Here is a 17,091-nt window from a genome sequence, read left to right on the forward strand (position 1 = left end):
GATTGCATGTAATTTTCTGTTTTGTAAGTTTTCTAAATGGCAAAAACATAACAAGTCACTGGGGCACCAAAAAGATACTTCAGAATCTATGGATTCAAAGCATCTATTTTCATCCTAAATCACCTTCCTGAAATCTGAAAATCAGTAGGGCTTAGGTAAGTTCTGTCGATGAGCAAGAGGAGCAAACAACACCATAACTACAAAAAAAAAAAAAAAAAAAACCACCACCACACACAAAAACAAACTCCCTCCCAAAAACTAATACCTGCATTGCACTGACGTTCAACCAGCAGCTCTCAAATAGTAATAAAACACTGCCAAGGAATAGGAAGTAAAGACAAATATTTTCCTAAACTTTCAAAACCTGTTCTTGATTGAGACACACAAGATGGAAAAAAAAACTGATAAGAAACTGATGCCAAGTCACAAAGAGAATTTCTTTGGAGACAGACATTTGATCCTTGTTCAGTTAGCTTTAAAACAAGAGCTTTTAATAAAGATATGAAAGCAGGTAAAATACAGCAGATACTACCCATTTCCTTGCTTCAATTATAAAAGTTCAGTTTTGACTCATTTTACATTCAGTCTATAGCAGTAAGAGATCCATAGTAACTAACCTTCTAGATTTAAGGTATTTACTGACTTTTATTTTTCTCTCTTAAACTCCAGTTCAAAATCCTTACGACTCTTTTCAGAAAATAAAAAGTATTCCTGAGATCAAGTTTAAAGTGTTAATTCTGTAACATTTGGAATTAACAACCTTTTCTACTACAGCTATGATAAATGTCAAGTATTTGCAATTTTACCTTTCAGGCACACAGTTTTTATTTCCTATGGGAGCACGTTTTCCAAATTCTATCATATAGCTCCAAAATTTTGCTGTAAGATTTAGAAAATAACTTGCGGTACCAGAGCCTGATCCTGTAGACATTTTACTCACAGGAATATTAAACATGCATACATTTGCAGCACCAGGAAAAAAGAACTGCCTCTACAATCTTTTTTCCTTGGATCTTATGAAAAAATGTTTGGGAAACAGTAACTGCAAAACTTGGAGCACTGCATTACTGACTTTATTGGGAAAGAAACAAAAATAACCCAAGCCATTTTTCCTTATCCCTGGGTACTAAAGGCTCTTGAAATAAAATTGACCTATTTGTCTGCAAGGTGAAGCAAAGGTTTATTTTCCTCAGTGAAATTATCTGTATTTTATCTTTTCCAATCAGATATAAAGACCAGACCTATTTAGAAAGTAAGCAAAAACTTAAGTGTTGCATTTGACTTGGTAATATAAGTCCAATATTCAAATAATTATTAGATTTTAAATAAAAATATTATAGTAATTTATGTATACTAATGAAAGTAAACATCAGTTGCACCCAAGAGTACTAAAAATAACATTAGGGAATACTTTCTTTTCTTAAATTTCACAAACACCCATTTAATAAAATAAATTTAATAAAATACATCTCAATTTCTATGCACAAGCCTTGCAGAAGCACTTCACCATGAGAAAGTCAAGAGGAGTTTTATTTTGTTGATAAATGTGAGATACAGAAAGGCTTTGAAAGCCAATTACGCCTTCAGGGAAACATATATAAACACTTTTTTTTTTTTTTTTTTTTTCCCGACAGATAAAAGATTTTACTTGTCCATGGCAGGTTTGCAAAGAATTTTGCTGAGTGCTGGTGGACAGGAAGGAAATCAGATCCAGCTCACTTGCTTGAGAGCTCTGTAAAATGACTATGTTTATGCAGCTTTTCACTCCTATTTTTGTCACTAAGCTACAGATACAGTTGTGAAAACATTGTGCAGATACTTTTTAGATACTTCAAAATATAAACCACTTCTACTTCATGCCACTTAAGAAAGCAAGACTAAATGAAGTGGGCAAGAATTGAAATGCCCTTAGTAAATTAATAGCTCCAAGTAAGGGTTTTATAACAACATATGGAATAGAGATACCCTGCCAGTAGAGGAAGGTCAGTGATGTCCTTAAGGCACTGAATATGGAGTCAACAAGAGCTGATCTATTCCTAGCTCTGCCGGATATAATGCAGGAATGTGAGCATTTATAAGTAACAAGAGCAAATCAGACTGAGCTTTTGATGATGAAAAAAATCAAAATCTAGAGAATATAATTCCACTGAGGTTTATAAAAACTTTGAAGCTATTTTTTGTACTTATTTTTTCTTTATCTAAGGCAGCAGTTTGTTATAAGACCAATATAAATCAGGTAAGTTACTCGTGGTGCTACCTGCACTTCCTTGAGAGAGTGTTCCTGTCTGCTTGGCACAGACAGTCTCTTTGTCTCTTTGCTAGAAGAAGAGTCAGTTATTATGTGACCGTAGAAACACGTACAGGGTGTTTTTACATAGGTACATTTACATATGTTTGATAAATAACCAGTTTCTTTAAAATCGCGCGACAAAAGAAAGGTTTCAAAGTGATTGAGTTGTTGTCTTTCTACTCCTTTAGTCCCTTACACAAAGAAATGTAGCAAGATCTTAGTCTTCAAACAGAACATACAGCACACCCTCTTAGAAGGTCAAGATAGGCAGATACAGTTGCACAGACTGTACTACCTGTAAAGCAACATATATATAACGTGCCTAGGAACTTCACAAAAAAGTCTGAGCCATTGTGATCTCTCCTGTCTACTCATGCAATTATCCACCTATTAAATGCTTCTAATTTAAGAGACTGCTGCACCACAAAAAAAGAACAAGCACAATTCATAGTTTTAGCTTTCCCTCTTCTAGCCTTTGCACACACACCATGCCGGAGCAGTTTAAAGCCAAAGCAGGATAACCCTGGATCTCAAACCCTGCACTGAAAAGCCATCCTCCAATATGCCATTTTTTAATTCTCAGCAGATCACTGTCCTCTTGCTGGACAAGAAACATGCACCACACATACTACAAACTCCTACATTTTAAATTCTATCTTTCAAGTACTAACCCACATGTCAGCTTTCTTCTTCCCTCTGGTTATAGCTGTGGATATAACTGAGTCAAACTGGCCCTTAAACATACTTAAAATAAGATTCTTGGATAAAAATTCTCAGTAACTGTATTTTCTGACAGCCAAGATAACAGGTTGGTTGTATCAGAAAATAATTCATCAAGGGTCAGTTTTTCACAGGAAAATGTGTTTAGTAACACATACAGAACCAAAGCAAAGAGAAACACAGGTTGCAGAAAGACAGTAAAGGTACAAAGACACATAAAACAGAGTATCAGTGCCACAGCTGAATCACTGGCTTCAGTTTTACTGTCTCCATATGTTTGTCTTCTGAAGGAGCTAGTTTTATTTGAGAAAGAGAAGCCTTTCTCACGTTTGAATTTCTTTTACCCAGAAATCATCCGACAGCACTCAGTCAAGCAAGTACAGGAACTCCACAAACCATGTACTTTCCTCACTGCACATTGTGACTGCTTGGACTGACTTGGTAATAATGCATTTTCTATCCTGGAGTCACAAAGCATGTATTCTCTTATATCTTATTTAGAGGAGTATTAATGAATTCTTTCCCAGGTCATGACTTTCAAGTATAATCCCTACTTCAAAACTGTAATACTGCTGAAATAGTTTAGGAAAATACTAAGAGATTCATACAAGGCTTTATATGAATGTATAAGCCCCAAATACAATGACTGAGAGTATTTTTTCATCACTTCTCCACAATAATTGTATAGAAAAAGCCTAGACCTACTCAGTCCTTTCCTGTCCGCTAACTTACACACGGCAGTTATCCTACAAATTCTGCTCCTTTAGACCTGAAAAGATGAGTAGTTTGTTTAATAAACTCATTCAGGATTTGGGAAGTCTCCCTACCAGAAGAAAAATAACCTCCAACCATGATGACTTCATCATTCAGCCATTCCGATGATCCATCCTTTGTGAAATTTTTTAAGAAGAAAATAACTTTAAAAAATAACTTAATGAGAACAAATAGATATAAGTATCACGTGCTAAAACACAGTATAAGAACTACGTTAATGTATGAAAAGCAGGATATGGACACTTTTGCTTTAGCCCTAATGAGAAATGATTTTATTAGGCAGAAATTGGGCAGATCCTGTCTGCTTACCAAAATGGAAGGGTTCACACTGCAAGAACAATGACAAATATCTGAACCTTGCTCTTCAATGCAGCTTGAAATTTTGCAGATCAAAGAACAGAATGCAGTTTTTCACCCTCACCAGTTCTCCTCACAAACTTGTGGGATCTTAAAACATTGTTACACATGCTCCTTGCAAAGCTTTTCAACTGACTGTTTTCGCAATCAACAGGTTCAAGCCTGATAGAAAAGTACACTGATAAAGTTCTGTCAGCTGAGTTATATAAGAAAATCCTTCTATTGCATGGACTTCCCTCTCACTACATCGCAGTAAATTCTAGTGATTATAAGAATAAATTCGTGCAAGCTTACAGCCTGTTTCTCAACAGCTGATACCATTTCTGTGCCATTATCAAGAGCTTGCAGCTGTTCATAAACGCCAAGTCTTAATGTAATCAGTAACAGGAGTTATCATAACATAACTAATATAAAAAGGCTATTTATAGTTTAAGAATGCAGTAATTGAAAAATCCCATTCTGATCACAAGGCAATCTAGTGTATCTTGTTTTCCTGTGGATATAATATCAAGTTAAGAAGCAAAAGGCAGACATACCAGTATGCAGCATATGCATACATACCAGAAATAGGCAGGAACAACTCATCAGTATCCTAATTAGAAGCACAGGCACACCTCTAAGATAACCGATATACATTTCTCTCTTGAGACTCAAGTATTAAATATCATGTACACTATTGGGCTAAAATATGAGCTGATTAGCTGCAAATGAATGTTCTGTGACTGAAAGGGGAGAAAAGAAAGTTCTCGTTGTTACTAGACCAGAGGTCTAATTTCTTCTCCCTCTTAATTCCTCCTCCCACAGCTGCCCTTCTTGAAAAAATTTCTGTGGCCTGATTAGCTTTTTTTGAAAATCTTCCCCTTTGAGGTGACTCCCATCAGGACTCTGTCATGAGAGACACACTTAAGTACACTGCCTTGTAGGTTTCCCTTTATTCATAAATTAAAGGCAGTCATAAAAGTGTGAATGCCCTCAGAAGTAGCAACTTGAAGTATGTTGAAGACAAGGAGAATATGGACATTGGGAAACTGTTATCTTCCACTTATCATTGCAGCATTTTACTGCTTGCTAAACATATGTGCCATCTTATTAACAGGAATAATCAACTGCTAGAAAAGTTTGGAAACCCTAGGCTCTGAAATCCCCAACTGGAAGACATATCAATTCCTGCCTCTGCAGACACACAAAAAGAATGAACATCAGTTGTCCATAACGGGATGCCCTTCCACTGCCTGGCTATCGTGGTTCCTGCTACACAAGCACCAAACCCAAAACTACTATCCTGAAGATACTCATCTAAGGGGTCTGCAGCTGTTAAGACACAGGTATCTATTGTCCTCTACTACACAGTAAGGTAAGAAGAGTGAGAGATCTGAGGTTTATTGTCAGTTTCTATACTTTTTCTTACAAAAGGGAAACAATTGGTCCAGTTCTCATTACAACTCTAGCTTGATCTCTTAATCACATTGGCACAGCATAAAGATTACCACTGCAGAGAGTTAAATGAAGCAAAAATTCTGAGAGAACAACAGTAGTGTACTAGTGGCTCTGGAATTTCATGTGAAAGAACAAGTAAGTTCTCAATTATTTATTGTAAATAGATACAAGACAATACACACATATAAAGAATATAAAATTGTTTTATCAATCACAAATATTCAATACTATTCTGAATGCATGGTCAAGGTAATTCCACCTGGTGGACACTAACCAGGTGTAACTGCAATGTTTATATGGACGTATATTTTGTTTATGTAAAATCCAAATTATACTTACTGTGGTAACATTTATGCAGAGAAGTAGGATGGAAATATTCCTCTTCTTGTTTCTACAGCTCTCAGGTTCTTATACAAGTAGGTAATAACTCTCAGAACATCAGAAATGCAGCAATGCAGGGATATGCTAAAAACTGTACCAAAATTCCTTGCAAAAACTGATCTGAGTTTGAGCTTCATTCTTCAGTTAATACCCCAACACTAGGATAACAAAATCTTATGACAATAAGAGCATAAAATTCTATCATCTTACTGTAAATGTACAGTACACTACTTGGTATTTTCTCCTTCTTTTGCACAGCTTTTAATTCAAAGGGGGTTGTAAACCTTCAATAAGAAACCTCTGTCAATTTTACCAAACCTGTTGCATTTAAGGTAATGTAACTATTAATAATGAACTCTATTCATGAGACTTTAATCTTTTAATGTCAAATTCAATGGAACTGAGTTATCAAAAGTGACTCAGCAGCATTGGAGAAATTCCCTGCAGTTTCACCCGGCCTTAATAGTCAAGTCAAAGAAACGGGCACAAACCCTAACCCTGCCCTCATCACCTTGTAATTACATAGTACTTTAGAGATATCACAAAATCAAAATACCAGGTAGTCAACTCAGAATTCAAGAGATGAATATTAAAGAATGACTTCTTGGAAAATCAAGGTTTCCAAATTTACAGAGAAGGTTTTCTTTGAGGCTGTTGAAGCCCAAAACAATCAAAATCCAAAGGATTATTAAAATCATTCCAATCTGACAAACAGTGGGAAAATGTCTACCAGAATCTTTAGCAGTACTGATGAATTTTTTATTTACATAAGTACAAATTGCAAAAATTTAAGCCTAACATTTTCCTGATATAAGCAGATTAAACAACAAGCTTGCAGAGGTAATATCTTAGTAACCACAAAAGTCAGAATGGTCTTGTTTTCTTGTATAAGAAGGGGAAAAAAAAGAAACAAACATGCCATTTTTGTGAAGTTAGAATGTTTACAGTCTTTGCTTAGGTTCTTTTTGGACAGTAACCTATATATGTATGAAATATATTTATTTATATTCACTTAATATATGAAAATATTGAAAGTTCAGTTTGACTGAAAGCAAATAATTTCTCATCTCTAAAAGAAAGATACACCAATGTAAAGAAGACAAAGTAAAATACAAAAAGAAGAAAAGAAAAAAAAAAAAAGAAACAGGCTGATGTATCAGACAGCTTGTGCTAAGGCACATCCAGTGTAAACCAGGCAATATTCTTGATTGCTAAAATGAGAAATTGTTCAACCTTGCCTTCTATTTTTACCTATATAGACAGGTGACTTTTGGTCACAGTGTTAGGATGACTGGTCAAAGTACAAAGGTACATGCATTAAAATAGCAAGTTTTAATGGGTCTCTAAATAATTTTAATCTACTGTAATATCAATAAATCTTTCCTTGGTGGGCAGGTACAACCATGTAAATGAAGAACAGAACAACAGACAAACTGGAGCAGACCACCAGATGAGACAACACAAAAGGGAGTCCAACTGAATCGTTTTTGCAATCCTTATATTAGAGAATTCATGTAAAAAACCTTGAACCCCTTAAGTTGTTTTTGTACAGAATGTTTCTACTCTTAATCTGTAAACCAGTTGGAAAGACTTTTTCCCTTCCCTTCCGACTTTCAAACTCTTTTTTGTATAATTTAAGGGGAAGACATAGGAAAAACTGATAAATGTTTAGAGGTTGGAAAGCAAAAAGACTTGAGAACTGATAAAGGAGGCTATGTGTGATGCTCTCCAACTTGGAAGGAAATCTGGGAAGAAACAGACAGCCTGGAATTACAGAGTAAATTTAAGTAATGCATCTTTTGGTTGGAAAAGATGTCTCAGCCCTCAGAAATTACTTGGAAATTCATGCATTATTACATTTCAATAAAAAAACCTTTTGTTTTCACACAGTTTAAAAGTCAAGCGAAAACAAATACATTGGCCAAAAAATCCATCATGAAAAGGTCTAAGAACCAAAGAATTAGACATTTATGTCTGCTAATAGAATTATATGCAAAGTTTTGAAGAATGAGGCTTCAAGAAGGTTCATTAGAAGACTGAATTATAGGTGTAAAAAAACAGAACTCCAATTACAACAGTCAGTGCTCAATATTACTCATAAACTTAGAATAGCACACATTCAAATAAACATCTCATTGACACAAAACTCCTTTTAGCTCTTCTTTGTCAAAAAGCTTTATATGAAAATCTTTCTTAATACAAAAAGCAAAGCGACGTTCCACTACAATCACGTGTATTTGAGGTCCCTATACAATTGATTTCCTGGAAAGAACATTGTGGGAGTATATTTGGATTCTACATGATAAAAATACCTACTTGTTTAGAACACCGAAAAAGACAAAAGCAGTAAGGTAAAATTTCAAAGATTTGAGTGTTCTTCACCTTGAGATTTACTTGAGTTTTATTTTTGCACTTCCAATTTAATTTAAAGAAACAAGGCACTAATTACCTTGAACTACTTTTGCCATGAAACACTTTTTGGCTTATCCTTGAGCAGGGCAAGATCTGTCACTGCAGTGCAAATGATTCAGGTTTTGTTTTCAGAAAGCCTTACAAACTAAGCTTTCATAAAACTACAGTAACCTCTTCTTAGTTCATTTGACCAAAGACAACCAAAAGCATATTAAAGAACAAAACAAGTTTTCATACAGTTAATATTTTTCCCTACTAATATCTATTTTGATCATAATTAGGCACAAAAGTACAAAGTGCTTTATATTTTCAGTTCCTTGCCACTTCTTAGGGAACACAATTAGATTTTTCATACAAGTTCACACACTCCACCTAATAACAGCAATTGCTTGATTCCTCAAAGGAAGGCAACATTTCCCACCATCCACTAAGCTCACCATAATATGGTGGACATGAGGGGAAAGTTGGGGGTTTGCCTGTTCAGGTAAGCCCTCCACCCTGAAACATGAAATTCAGCTTGTTTGAATGCATTTCACAGAATTATAGAATCATCAAGTCCAACCACAAACACAGCACTACCACTGTGACCCCTAAACCACTAAACTGTATCACACACATCCAAATGGAGAAGCCTTTTAAACACCTCTAGGGATGGTGACTCCACCACCTCCTTGGGCAACCTACTTCAATACCTGATCACCCTAACAGTGAAAAAGTTTTCTCTAATATCTAATCTGAGTCTCCCCTGTCTCAGCTTAAGGTCATTTCTTCTAGTCCTCTCACTGTAGGCACAGTAAAAGAGACCTACCCCCACCTCAATACACCCTCCTTTCCCGAGATACCTCCTGAGCCTCCTCTTCTCCAGACTAAACAAACACAACTTCCTCAGCTGTTCCTCATAAGACATGTTTTCCAGACCTTTCACGAGCCTTGTTACCCTTCACTTCAGTATCTCCAGGTCCTTTTTACAGTGAGGAGCCCAGAACTGGACACAGAACTCAAGGTGTGGCTTCACCAGTGCTGAGTACAGGGGTATGATCACTTCCCTGGTCCTGATGGCTATGCTATTCTTGATGCAAGCCAGGATGCCTTTGGCCTTCTTGGCCACCTGGGCACAGGCTGGCTCATGTTCAGCTGCTGTCAACCAGCACCCCCAGGGCCTTTTCCACTGAGCCACTTTCCAGACATTCTTCCCCCAGCCTGTAAGTGCAGTATGGGGTTAATGTGACCAAAGTGCAGGACCTGGCACTTGGTCATGTTGAACCTCATGCTGTTGGTCTCAACCCGTCAATTCAGCCTGTCCCAGGTCCTTCTGCAGGGCCTTCCCACCCCCCACCAGGTTGACACCCCAACCTAACTTGGTGTCATGCACAAATTTGCTAATGGTAGACTCAATCCCCTCATCTAGATCATTAATAAAGATGTTAAACAGGACTGGGCCCAGCACTGATCCCTGGGGGACACCACTAGTGACCAGATGCCACCTGGATGCAGCATCGCTCACCACCACTCTCTGAGCCCTGCCATCCAGCCAGCTCTTAACCCAGGGAAGAGAACACCTGTCCAAACCATGGGCTACTAGCTTTTCCAAACTTCTTCAGTGAAAGGGTGGTTAAGCACTGGAACAGGCTGCCCAGGGACGTGGTGGAATCACCACCCTGGCACTGTTCAAGAAGCAGCTAGATGTGGCACTTAGTGCTGTGGTTTAGTTGGGCATGGTGGTGTTCAGTCAAAGGTTGAACTCGATGATCTTAGAGGTCTTTTCAAATCTTAATGATTCCATGGTTCTTTGATTCTAAGATGTAACATCCTTCCAAACTGCAAGGGGGAAAGAGATGGGCAGCTGTGTTGATGAGGCAGACCAAATACTGTTCAGAGACACAGACACCCTCCTTCCCAAGCACAGAGTCAACTCACTATTCTGCTAGGTGGTTTTTACCTATTTACTTTTATAAACTTAGTTTCAGTGAGTTAACTCAACAAACATGCTGTTCAAGCAGCATGTTAAACATTTTGAGAGGCTTATGATAAAAGATCATCAGAAGACAGCAAGAATTTCAGCTTAGAAAAACAAGAATTCAAAATAATGTTAATAGTCTATTTAGAAGTAGAAAGATTTCAGATGTCACAGATGCTATGAATAAGAGAGCAGATACTTGTGACAACTTCTTTCTTCTCTAGAAGCAGAAAGTCTTTTCTGGAGAAAAAAAGCAATACAGAAGAGGCTTTTTTTTTCCTTTTAGAAACACCCATTTTGATAATAGTTACCTACAAGACATAAGTAGAAATTCACTCTGCAATTTATCTTTACTATGCTTGAAATTAAAAGCACACCAGGAAACAATAAAAAAGTCAAGCAATCTAAAAGAAGAATCACTGAAAACATATGTAGATCATCAGAGAGGCAACAGAAAAAATTCTGGCAGCTGTCAACATTATACACACAAAAAAAGTGCTTAAGAGTAGCTGGTTTCTCTTAAGAGTTAGGAAACTATCAAACAATAACAGTAACATTCACAACCTTGGAGGGTATATTCTATGAAATTTTTGTATTTGGATAATGTATTTGCACTTTCCACTGCTAAAAAGTTGACAAAATAAGAACACAGGGTGGAAAACACAACATTTCCAAGCACACTTTCCACATCCACTTGTGGGAAGTCAAAATCACAGCCAGCTCACTTCTCTTCACACACTTGCTTAGCATTCCCTCTCTTTCCTTTTTAAACTTGAGTAATTTCATTAACCTATTAGAAGACTTCAACCTGAATTTCAAAGATAGAAGTTTAATTTGACAGTTGCCATTTGGCCTTAACCTTTAATAACCTGAGATGAAGAACATAGGAACAGTCATGCTGAGTCTGACAAATAGTCTGCTTAGCCTAGTACCATTTCTCCTGCAGTAGCCATAAACAGACACCTAGGTGAAAGGCTTTTTGACAGAAACTATGGTCTTATTAAAATGCCTCCAGAAAAATAACAGGAAGACTTCTCTCCATTTTTCTGGTAGCTGAAAAACGGGTCAGGCCCTCCACAGACACGAGCATTACATTAGGTCACTTCTGTCAGGAAAACAGTTGTTCTTGATCCTGCTTTTACCAGAGAAAACACTACATTCCTAAATGGACAACCAGGAGAAATGAAGGGACTGTGAGCAGAAATCACCACAGAAAGTATCACAGAACCTTTATGAAGAAGCAGAAGTACAGTCAGTGAAGCTATGAACTTCAGCTTCTGAGAGACTGAAGCTAACACTTACATGGCTTAACTGATCAATCCAGTTAGGTAAACATGACTGGCCACAAAAGCCGATAGTTGACCTTTGTGTGTTAAATCTTGCTTAGAAAATCTACCCTCTATTGCAAGTACGAAGATTACCACAATGACTACAATTTAGGCCTTCAACATGACTAATTTAAACTATTTTTTTTTAAATGTGACTTCTAGTCCTTTTGTTCTGAAAGATAATGTTACCAATTCAGTGTTTTCCCTGCCTCTGCAAAGACAGTCGATGCTTCCACATTGCCCTAGCACGGAACTAGCACAGTTTTACTCCACTGCCTTAGCAATGCTTCAGATTAGTATTTCTATTGTAGGAAAAGAACTAAAAGCAATAAAAGTAGTCCAGAAAGACACCATAGTTCTTTTTAGAGAACGTACAAAAAATGGCAAGATAGAATTAGTTTACCAGCTACATCTATGTTTTTCACTGGAGCACAGGGGATAAGGCTCCTCCTTACGGTGCCACAACTTCGCTAGCAAAGTTCTCCAGTAGGTGCACAAAAACAGTCATAACTGTTCAGCTTCAGAAAAGTTAATATAACTACAAGAAACTTCAACTTTCAGATAATTTCTTCATGAAAATCTAAAACCTGAATAATCAGCAGCAGCATAAGTTCTTACACCTCCAATATCATCCTTAAAACAGTTAAGACAGTGATCTTGCAGACCACCAAAAAAAGATAATGTAAAGGAGACAGTACTCTAAATCCCACAGATGTTCCTTGTCAGAACTCTTTCAAGTCTCAAGATGAGAAAAGAGAAATGAGACATGTAAGCTTTCAAAGAGTGAAACAGATCTTCAACACCAATAATTTCCATTAACTAGAAATTCTTCCTCCTCTACCCCTGCCCAGGATAACAAATACACTGTGTGGTAACACTATTGCCAGAGCACTTCCAGGTCTGTCTACCCACTCAGATCTTCCCCTGGCATTCAGTTTAAGGCATTTATGAAAATATAGTAACATCAAACATACACAGATAGACGCAGATTATACAAAAAATAGCCAAATACACAGCATTTGCTCCTTTCCCATCAATTCAGGTTTTATTCTATTATCCTAGCAAAATTAGACCATCAGACAAGCTGTTCAGTGACTGTTAAAATCCTCTGTTCTATAAAACTGATGACAGTTATTGGAGGTGGGGAGGAAGGGAAGAAAGAAATTAGCTTCTCATTTAAGGATATAAAGTACTGCCTGCCTGCCCCTGGTTCCACTTTAACCGAAAAATCTGCAGAGTCACACATAGACTCTGAGAAAGAACAGTCATGTCTTAAGTCACACATTCCAAAACCTTTTCTACAATCATCAATGACCTATAGAAAAAATTTCACCAAATTAACAGAAATGTGGAACACCTCTAATAGAAAAATAACTTAATAGGTAACTGAGCTTTTCTTCAAGCTTTCATCAAAACACTTTAAAAATTGTCAAATAATAATTTATACATCTTACCTGCTTTTTTCTTGAAGTTGCCTTGGGCAACAGACTGGCTGACAAAACTGATGCAAACGGCGAGCAACACAGCTCAGGAAAAGGATTTGGAATTGATGGGATCTCCAAAATATTGTCATCTTTTTTTCTCCTATTTCAACAGAATACACGATATCAAGTGATGATTGTAACAGCTGCTTTTAAAATTGCAATATCCAACCACAATACAACACTAAGGCACTAATACCACCATACTTCCTGGTTGCAGCAATTAGCTTTTTTTGTGCAGTTATTTTATTTAATCAGTAGGCTGAATTTATTAACATACAGTGCCTAGCACTACTTGAAAGCAATCCAAGTATTCAGCTCTGAATATAAAGTTGTCTGAATATGCGTAAGTCTTTGCAGAGTAAGAACACAGATATATTTATATTGGCTTCTAAGGACATTAGTAAATATTTTGTTGTCCCTGTGTTTATGCCAATCCCTATGTACACATATTACAACAGTGGATGAATGTAACTTCTCAGTAAAACTTTCCAAGTATATCACAACAGTATTTTAAACAAACGGAAACTTTTTTTCACCAGAATAGGAGTCAAAGTGGCTGACAAGGCAAAATAGTGCAAAGCAACACATTCATTTCTGTTTTCAGTTAATTTTGTACTTGAATCTCCCCAGCTCTGTCATAAAATAAATGTCTCAATTGTTGCTGGTTACTTAAATAGGATTGTGTCAGAAGTACCACCAAGAAGCATTTGCAAGAGTAATGAAGATAATCACTACTGTACTTGCTGAAGAGCTCAGTTATGCACTGGTTTAAAGTATCACATTAATAATGTGGTTGTTTAGACTGCTGTGTACATTATAGCGCACCGTTTTCTCACATAAAATATTGAACAGCACTTTGTCTACTTGATTTCATTTGGAGAGCAGTACCCAAAGCACTTGAAGTATTTGCATCTGCCAACATGTGTGAGTTCATGGTTCCAAGCTTAATATTTTACTTTATGGTCTTCCTTATTATCATTCCAGATTTCATATACTAATTAGTACAAAGTATGGAAAACCATCAAAGCAAGGTAATGATACAGAATGAAGATGCTTCCAAAGTGATATTTAGCTGCAGAAGGAGCAAAAAATCCTGTATGCAGTTTTAAGGTTCTGTAAACTTCAGTCTACCAAAACTCATCAGATGCTTCACGAAAAACCCTAGCTCCTAGCTTCCTTTACGAAGAATAGAGACCAATGCCTTTAAGAACAGCCTGAGAGGTAAAAAGCGTGCACACCGCTGACAGCAATTGCAGCGGCATCGCTCACGGTGAAGCGGTTTTATCTCACGAATATTCTGAGAAAGGCACTGCAAGGATAAAGTAGCGGCTGGCTCAACCTGACAAGGCAGGCTCGGCACCTCCGACTCCTTTCACCTTTAACTGGGAAACCTCAAAAAAAAAAAAAAAAAAAAAAAAAAAAAAAAAAAAAAAAAAAAAAAAAAAAAAAAAAAAAAAAAAAAAAAAGGGTGGGGGGGACACACACGGATTCGCAGCGGAGGAAAGTGTCTGCAGGGCCGGGAAACAACTTTTGAGCTCCAGGGAGGCGCGGGCCGGTCCCAGGCCAGGCAGCCCCCTCCTGCGCTTCGCCCCCTCCCCGCGCCGCCGCTCCCCGGCCCCCCCAGCCCCCCGTCCCGCCCGCAGGGCGCTGCGCAACCCCGACGGCACGGGCAGCCCTCGGGGGAGCGGGGGGCGGCGGTGCACGCCCAGGCTCCGGCCTTACCTGTCAGGGGGCGCGGGCGGCGGGTCGCCCCCTGGGGGCCGCGGCGGCGGGCAGGGGGAGCCGCGGGGGCCGCCGCCAGCGGGCTCCGCCGCCCGCCCAGCGCCGGGCACACCGGGCAGCGGGGCGGCCATCGGCGGCGGCGACGTCCTGGCGGGGCGGCACGGCCGGCGAGCGGCCCCGGCGCTGCCGGGCGCGCCGGGCGGAGGCTGCTCTCGCTCCCGCTGCGGAGGAGGGGGAGGCGACGGGGAGCGGGGGGGAAGCGCCGCCCGGGCGGCACCGAGCGCCTTCCCCGGCACACGTGCGCGGGCGGCGGCGGGGGCGGGCGGCCGCCGGCTCCGCGCTGCGATGGGGAGGCAGCGCTTGGGGCGGGAGGGGGCCGAGCCGTGCCCTTCGGCCGCCCCGCAGGCCCGGCGGCGGAGCCAGGCGGGCCCGGCAGGTGCGCGGCCCCGGCGGCCGAGGCCGCGGTGTGACCGACCCCGCGGGGCCGGGGCGCCGAGGGCAGCGGGAGCCCCGCCGAGCGGGCCCTGCCCGCCGCTGCCTCAGCCCCTGCCCCGAACGGGGGTCCCGCAGCCGGCGCTGCCCTCGGCCTTACCCGCGACCTCCTGCCCCCGGCGGGGCAGCGGCTCCGGCCGCGCTCCGCCGGACGGGCCTGGCACTCGGCTCGACGCCTGACAAATCATTAACGAAGCTGCCCCGTCCCTCTGTGCATCGGGAATTTATGATTATGCCTTGGAGAAATAAGGAATGACCGAGGCGGAGTAACAGACCCATTGCCTTGTGCCAGAAAAGCAGCTCGTGGGCTCCTGGCTCGGCTCAGGACCCACGTCCATCCAGAGCTCCGAGGAAAGGGAAGAGGTTTTCCCTCCACTGCAGCCTGCACCTGCCCCACTTTATGTACACAAAAACCTTAGTGGCATTTCCATGACCCTCCTTATCAGCATTTATCCTGTTTCAAAATACAAAATGCCACCTGGCTGTACGAAGAACAGTTTAATAGCACCAAGCAGAGTAGGTAAAATTGTGTAAAGTAGTCAGTTTCATAGTCAAAAGAGGAAAGACCAGCCCCTGGTATAGACAGCTGGACGTAGAAACCTTCTGACTGTCCTTGGCATGCTCAGGGGCAGTAACTGAGATGTCAGACTGGTGAAAATACAGAAGGCTTTGAGGCAATTGCTTTGCTGTTTTCCTGAACCCACTGAAGAAATCATCACACACAAGCCAAAATTTCAATTCTGGAGAAGGATTTTTCTGTCACAGAAGCAATACTTACGGTTTTCATTTTGGCTGAGTCACAGATGATTTTGCAGGACATTTATTTTCAATGGAACGAAGGATTCCTTGTCCCCTGAACAGCTCATTCTCTTATGCTGACAGCAGAAATATAAGTCTGAGTTGATTAACAGTTCTTACATACAGAGTCTGGCAAATATATCAGGAATTTTACAGAGTCAGACAATTGACTGGATTTGCTCACTGCTTGTAAACAGCTATCTTGTTACACAACTGCACAGACTAGATCACGGTGGTTTTTTGCCTAATTGATTCACAGGCATAAACATGGCATGTCTCAAAACAATAGAAGGAAGGACAACTGGTACAGGTGCTCTAAGTAGAAAACTGAGGTCGGGAAGAGATAAAAACATGCAGGTGGCAATTGTATACTGATATTCATCAACATTTAAAAAGTTCAGCCACAAAAAGAAATTATTTTTTGACTTTTCACCTAGTCTGTGCAACTTGTTACATAGTTGCCAGCTGACATACCTGCCACGTTTTTGTCTTTGGCTTAGTCATGTAATTGTTTTAAAAGGCCAGGCAAATAAACAACACAATTAGAAGGAATAATAGCAAATAAATTAAATACTTCTATTTTTCTAAATAGAAATTAGCTAAGAATCTAATTAGTCATGACAGCAACAATGCCACTTGTAGGAAAGATCAACAAAAAAATGAAATGCTATTATAATTTCTCTTGCATGTAGTAATAAATAAATTAAGTTTTTTCATTATCTCATAACCTGTCCTGATCCTTGCTGCTGTCAGTGTTTTCTATGGGAATAGCATTGTATGAGGAAAATACAGTCAGTGGAATACAGAGGCAAAGAAGGACCTACATGATTGCTTCAGTGTAGCATTGGAAATGTTGCATAGGGGATAATGTGAAACTAAAGGTTCTCCTGACTTACTGTTTCTCATTGCAAATAACTCTAAGAATAAAAAAGGCTTCCT

The 17,091-nt window shown here is 39.5% G+C and overlaps 1 protein-coding gene across 1 annotated transcript in view; it reads right to left on the reverse strand.

Moving 5' to 3' along the window:
* GRB14 (growth factor receptor bound protein 14) overlaps positions 1 to 14,993 on the reverse strand; it is a 61,312-nt gene extending 46,319 nt beyond the window's left edge. The window contains exons 1-2 of the mRNA XM_027911486.1: positions 14,863 to 14,993; positions 13,111 to 13,240 (exon numbers count right to left, since the gene is read on the reverse strand). Coding sequence (XP_027767287.1) covers positions 13,111 to 13,240; positions 14,863 to 14,993 — 261 coding nt within the window. The remainder of the gene's footprint in view (positions 1 to 13,110; positions 13,241 to 14,862) is intronic.
* Between the last annotated feature and the right edge of the window lie 2,098 nt (positions 14,994 to 17,091).

This window comes from Empidonax traillii, unplaced genomic scaffold (genome assembly GCF_003031625.1).
Source record: "Empidonax traillii isolate 1590-97213 ecotype Southwest subspecies unplaced genomic scaffold, ASM303162v1 scaffold33:size3420811, whole genome shotgun sequence".
NCBI lineage: Eukaryota > Metazoa > Chordata > Aves > Passeriformes > Tyrannidae > Empidonax > Empidonax traillii.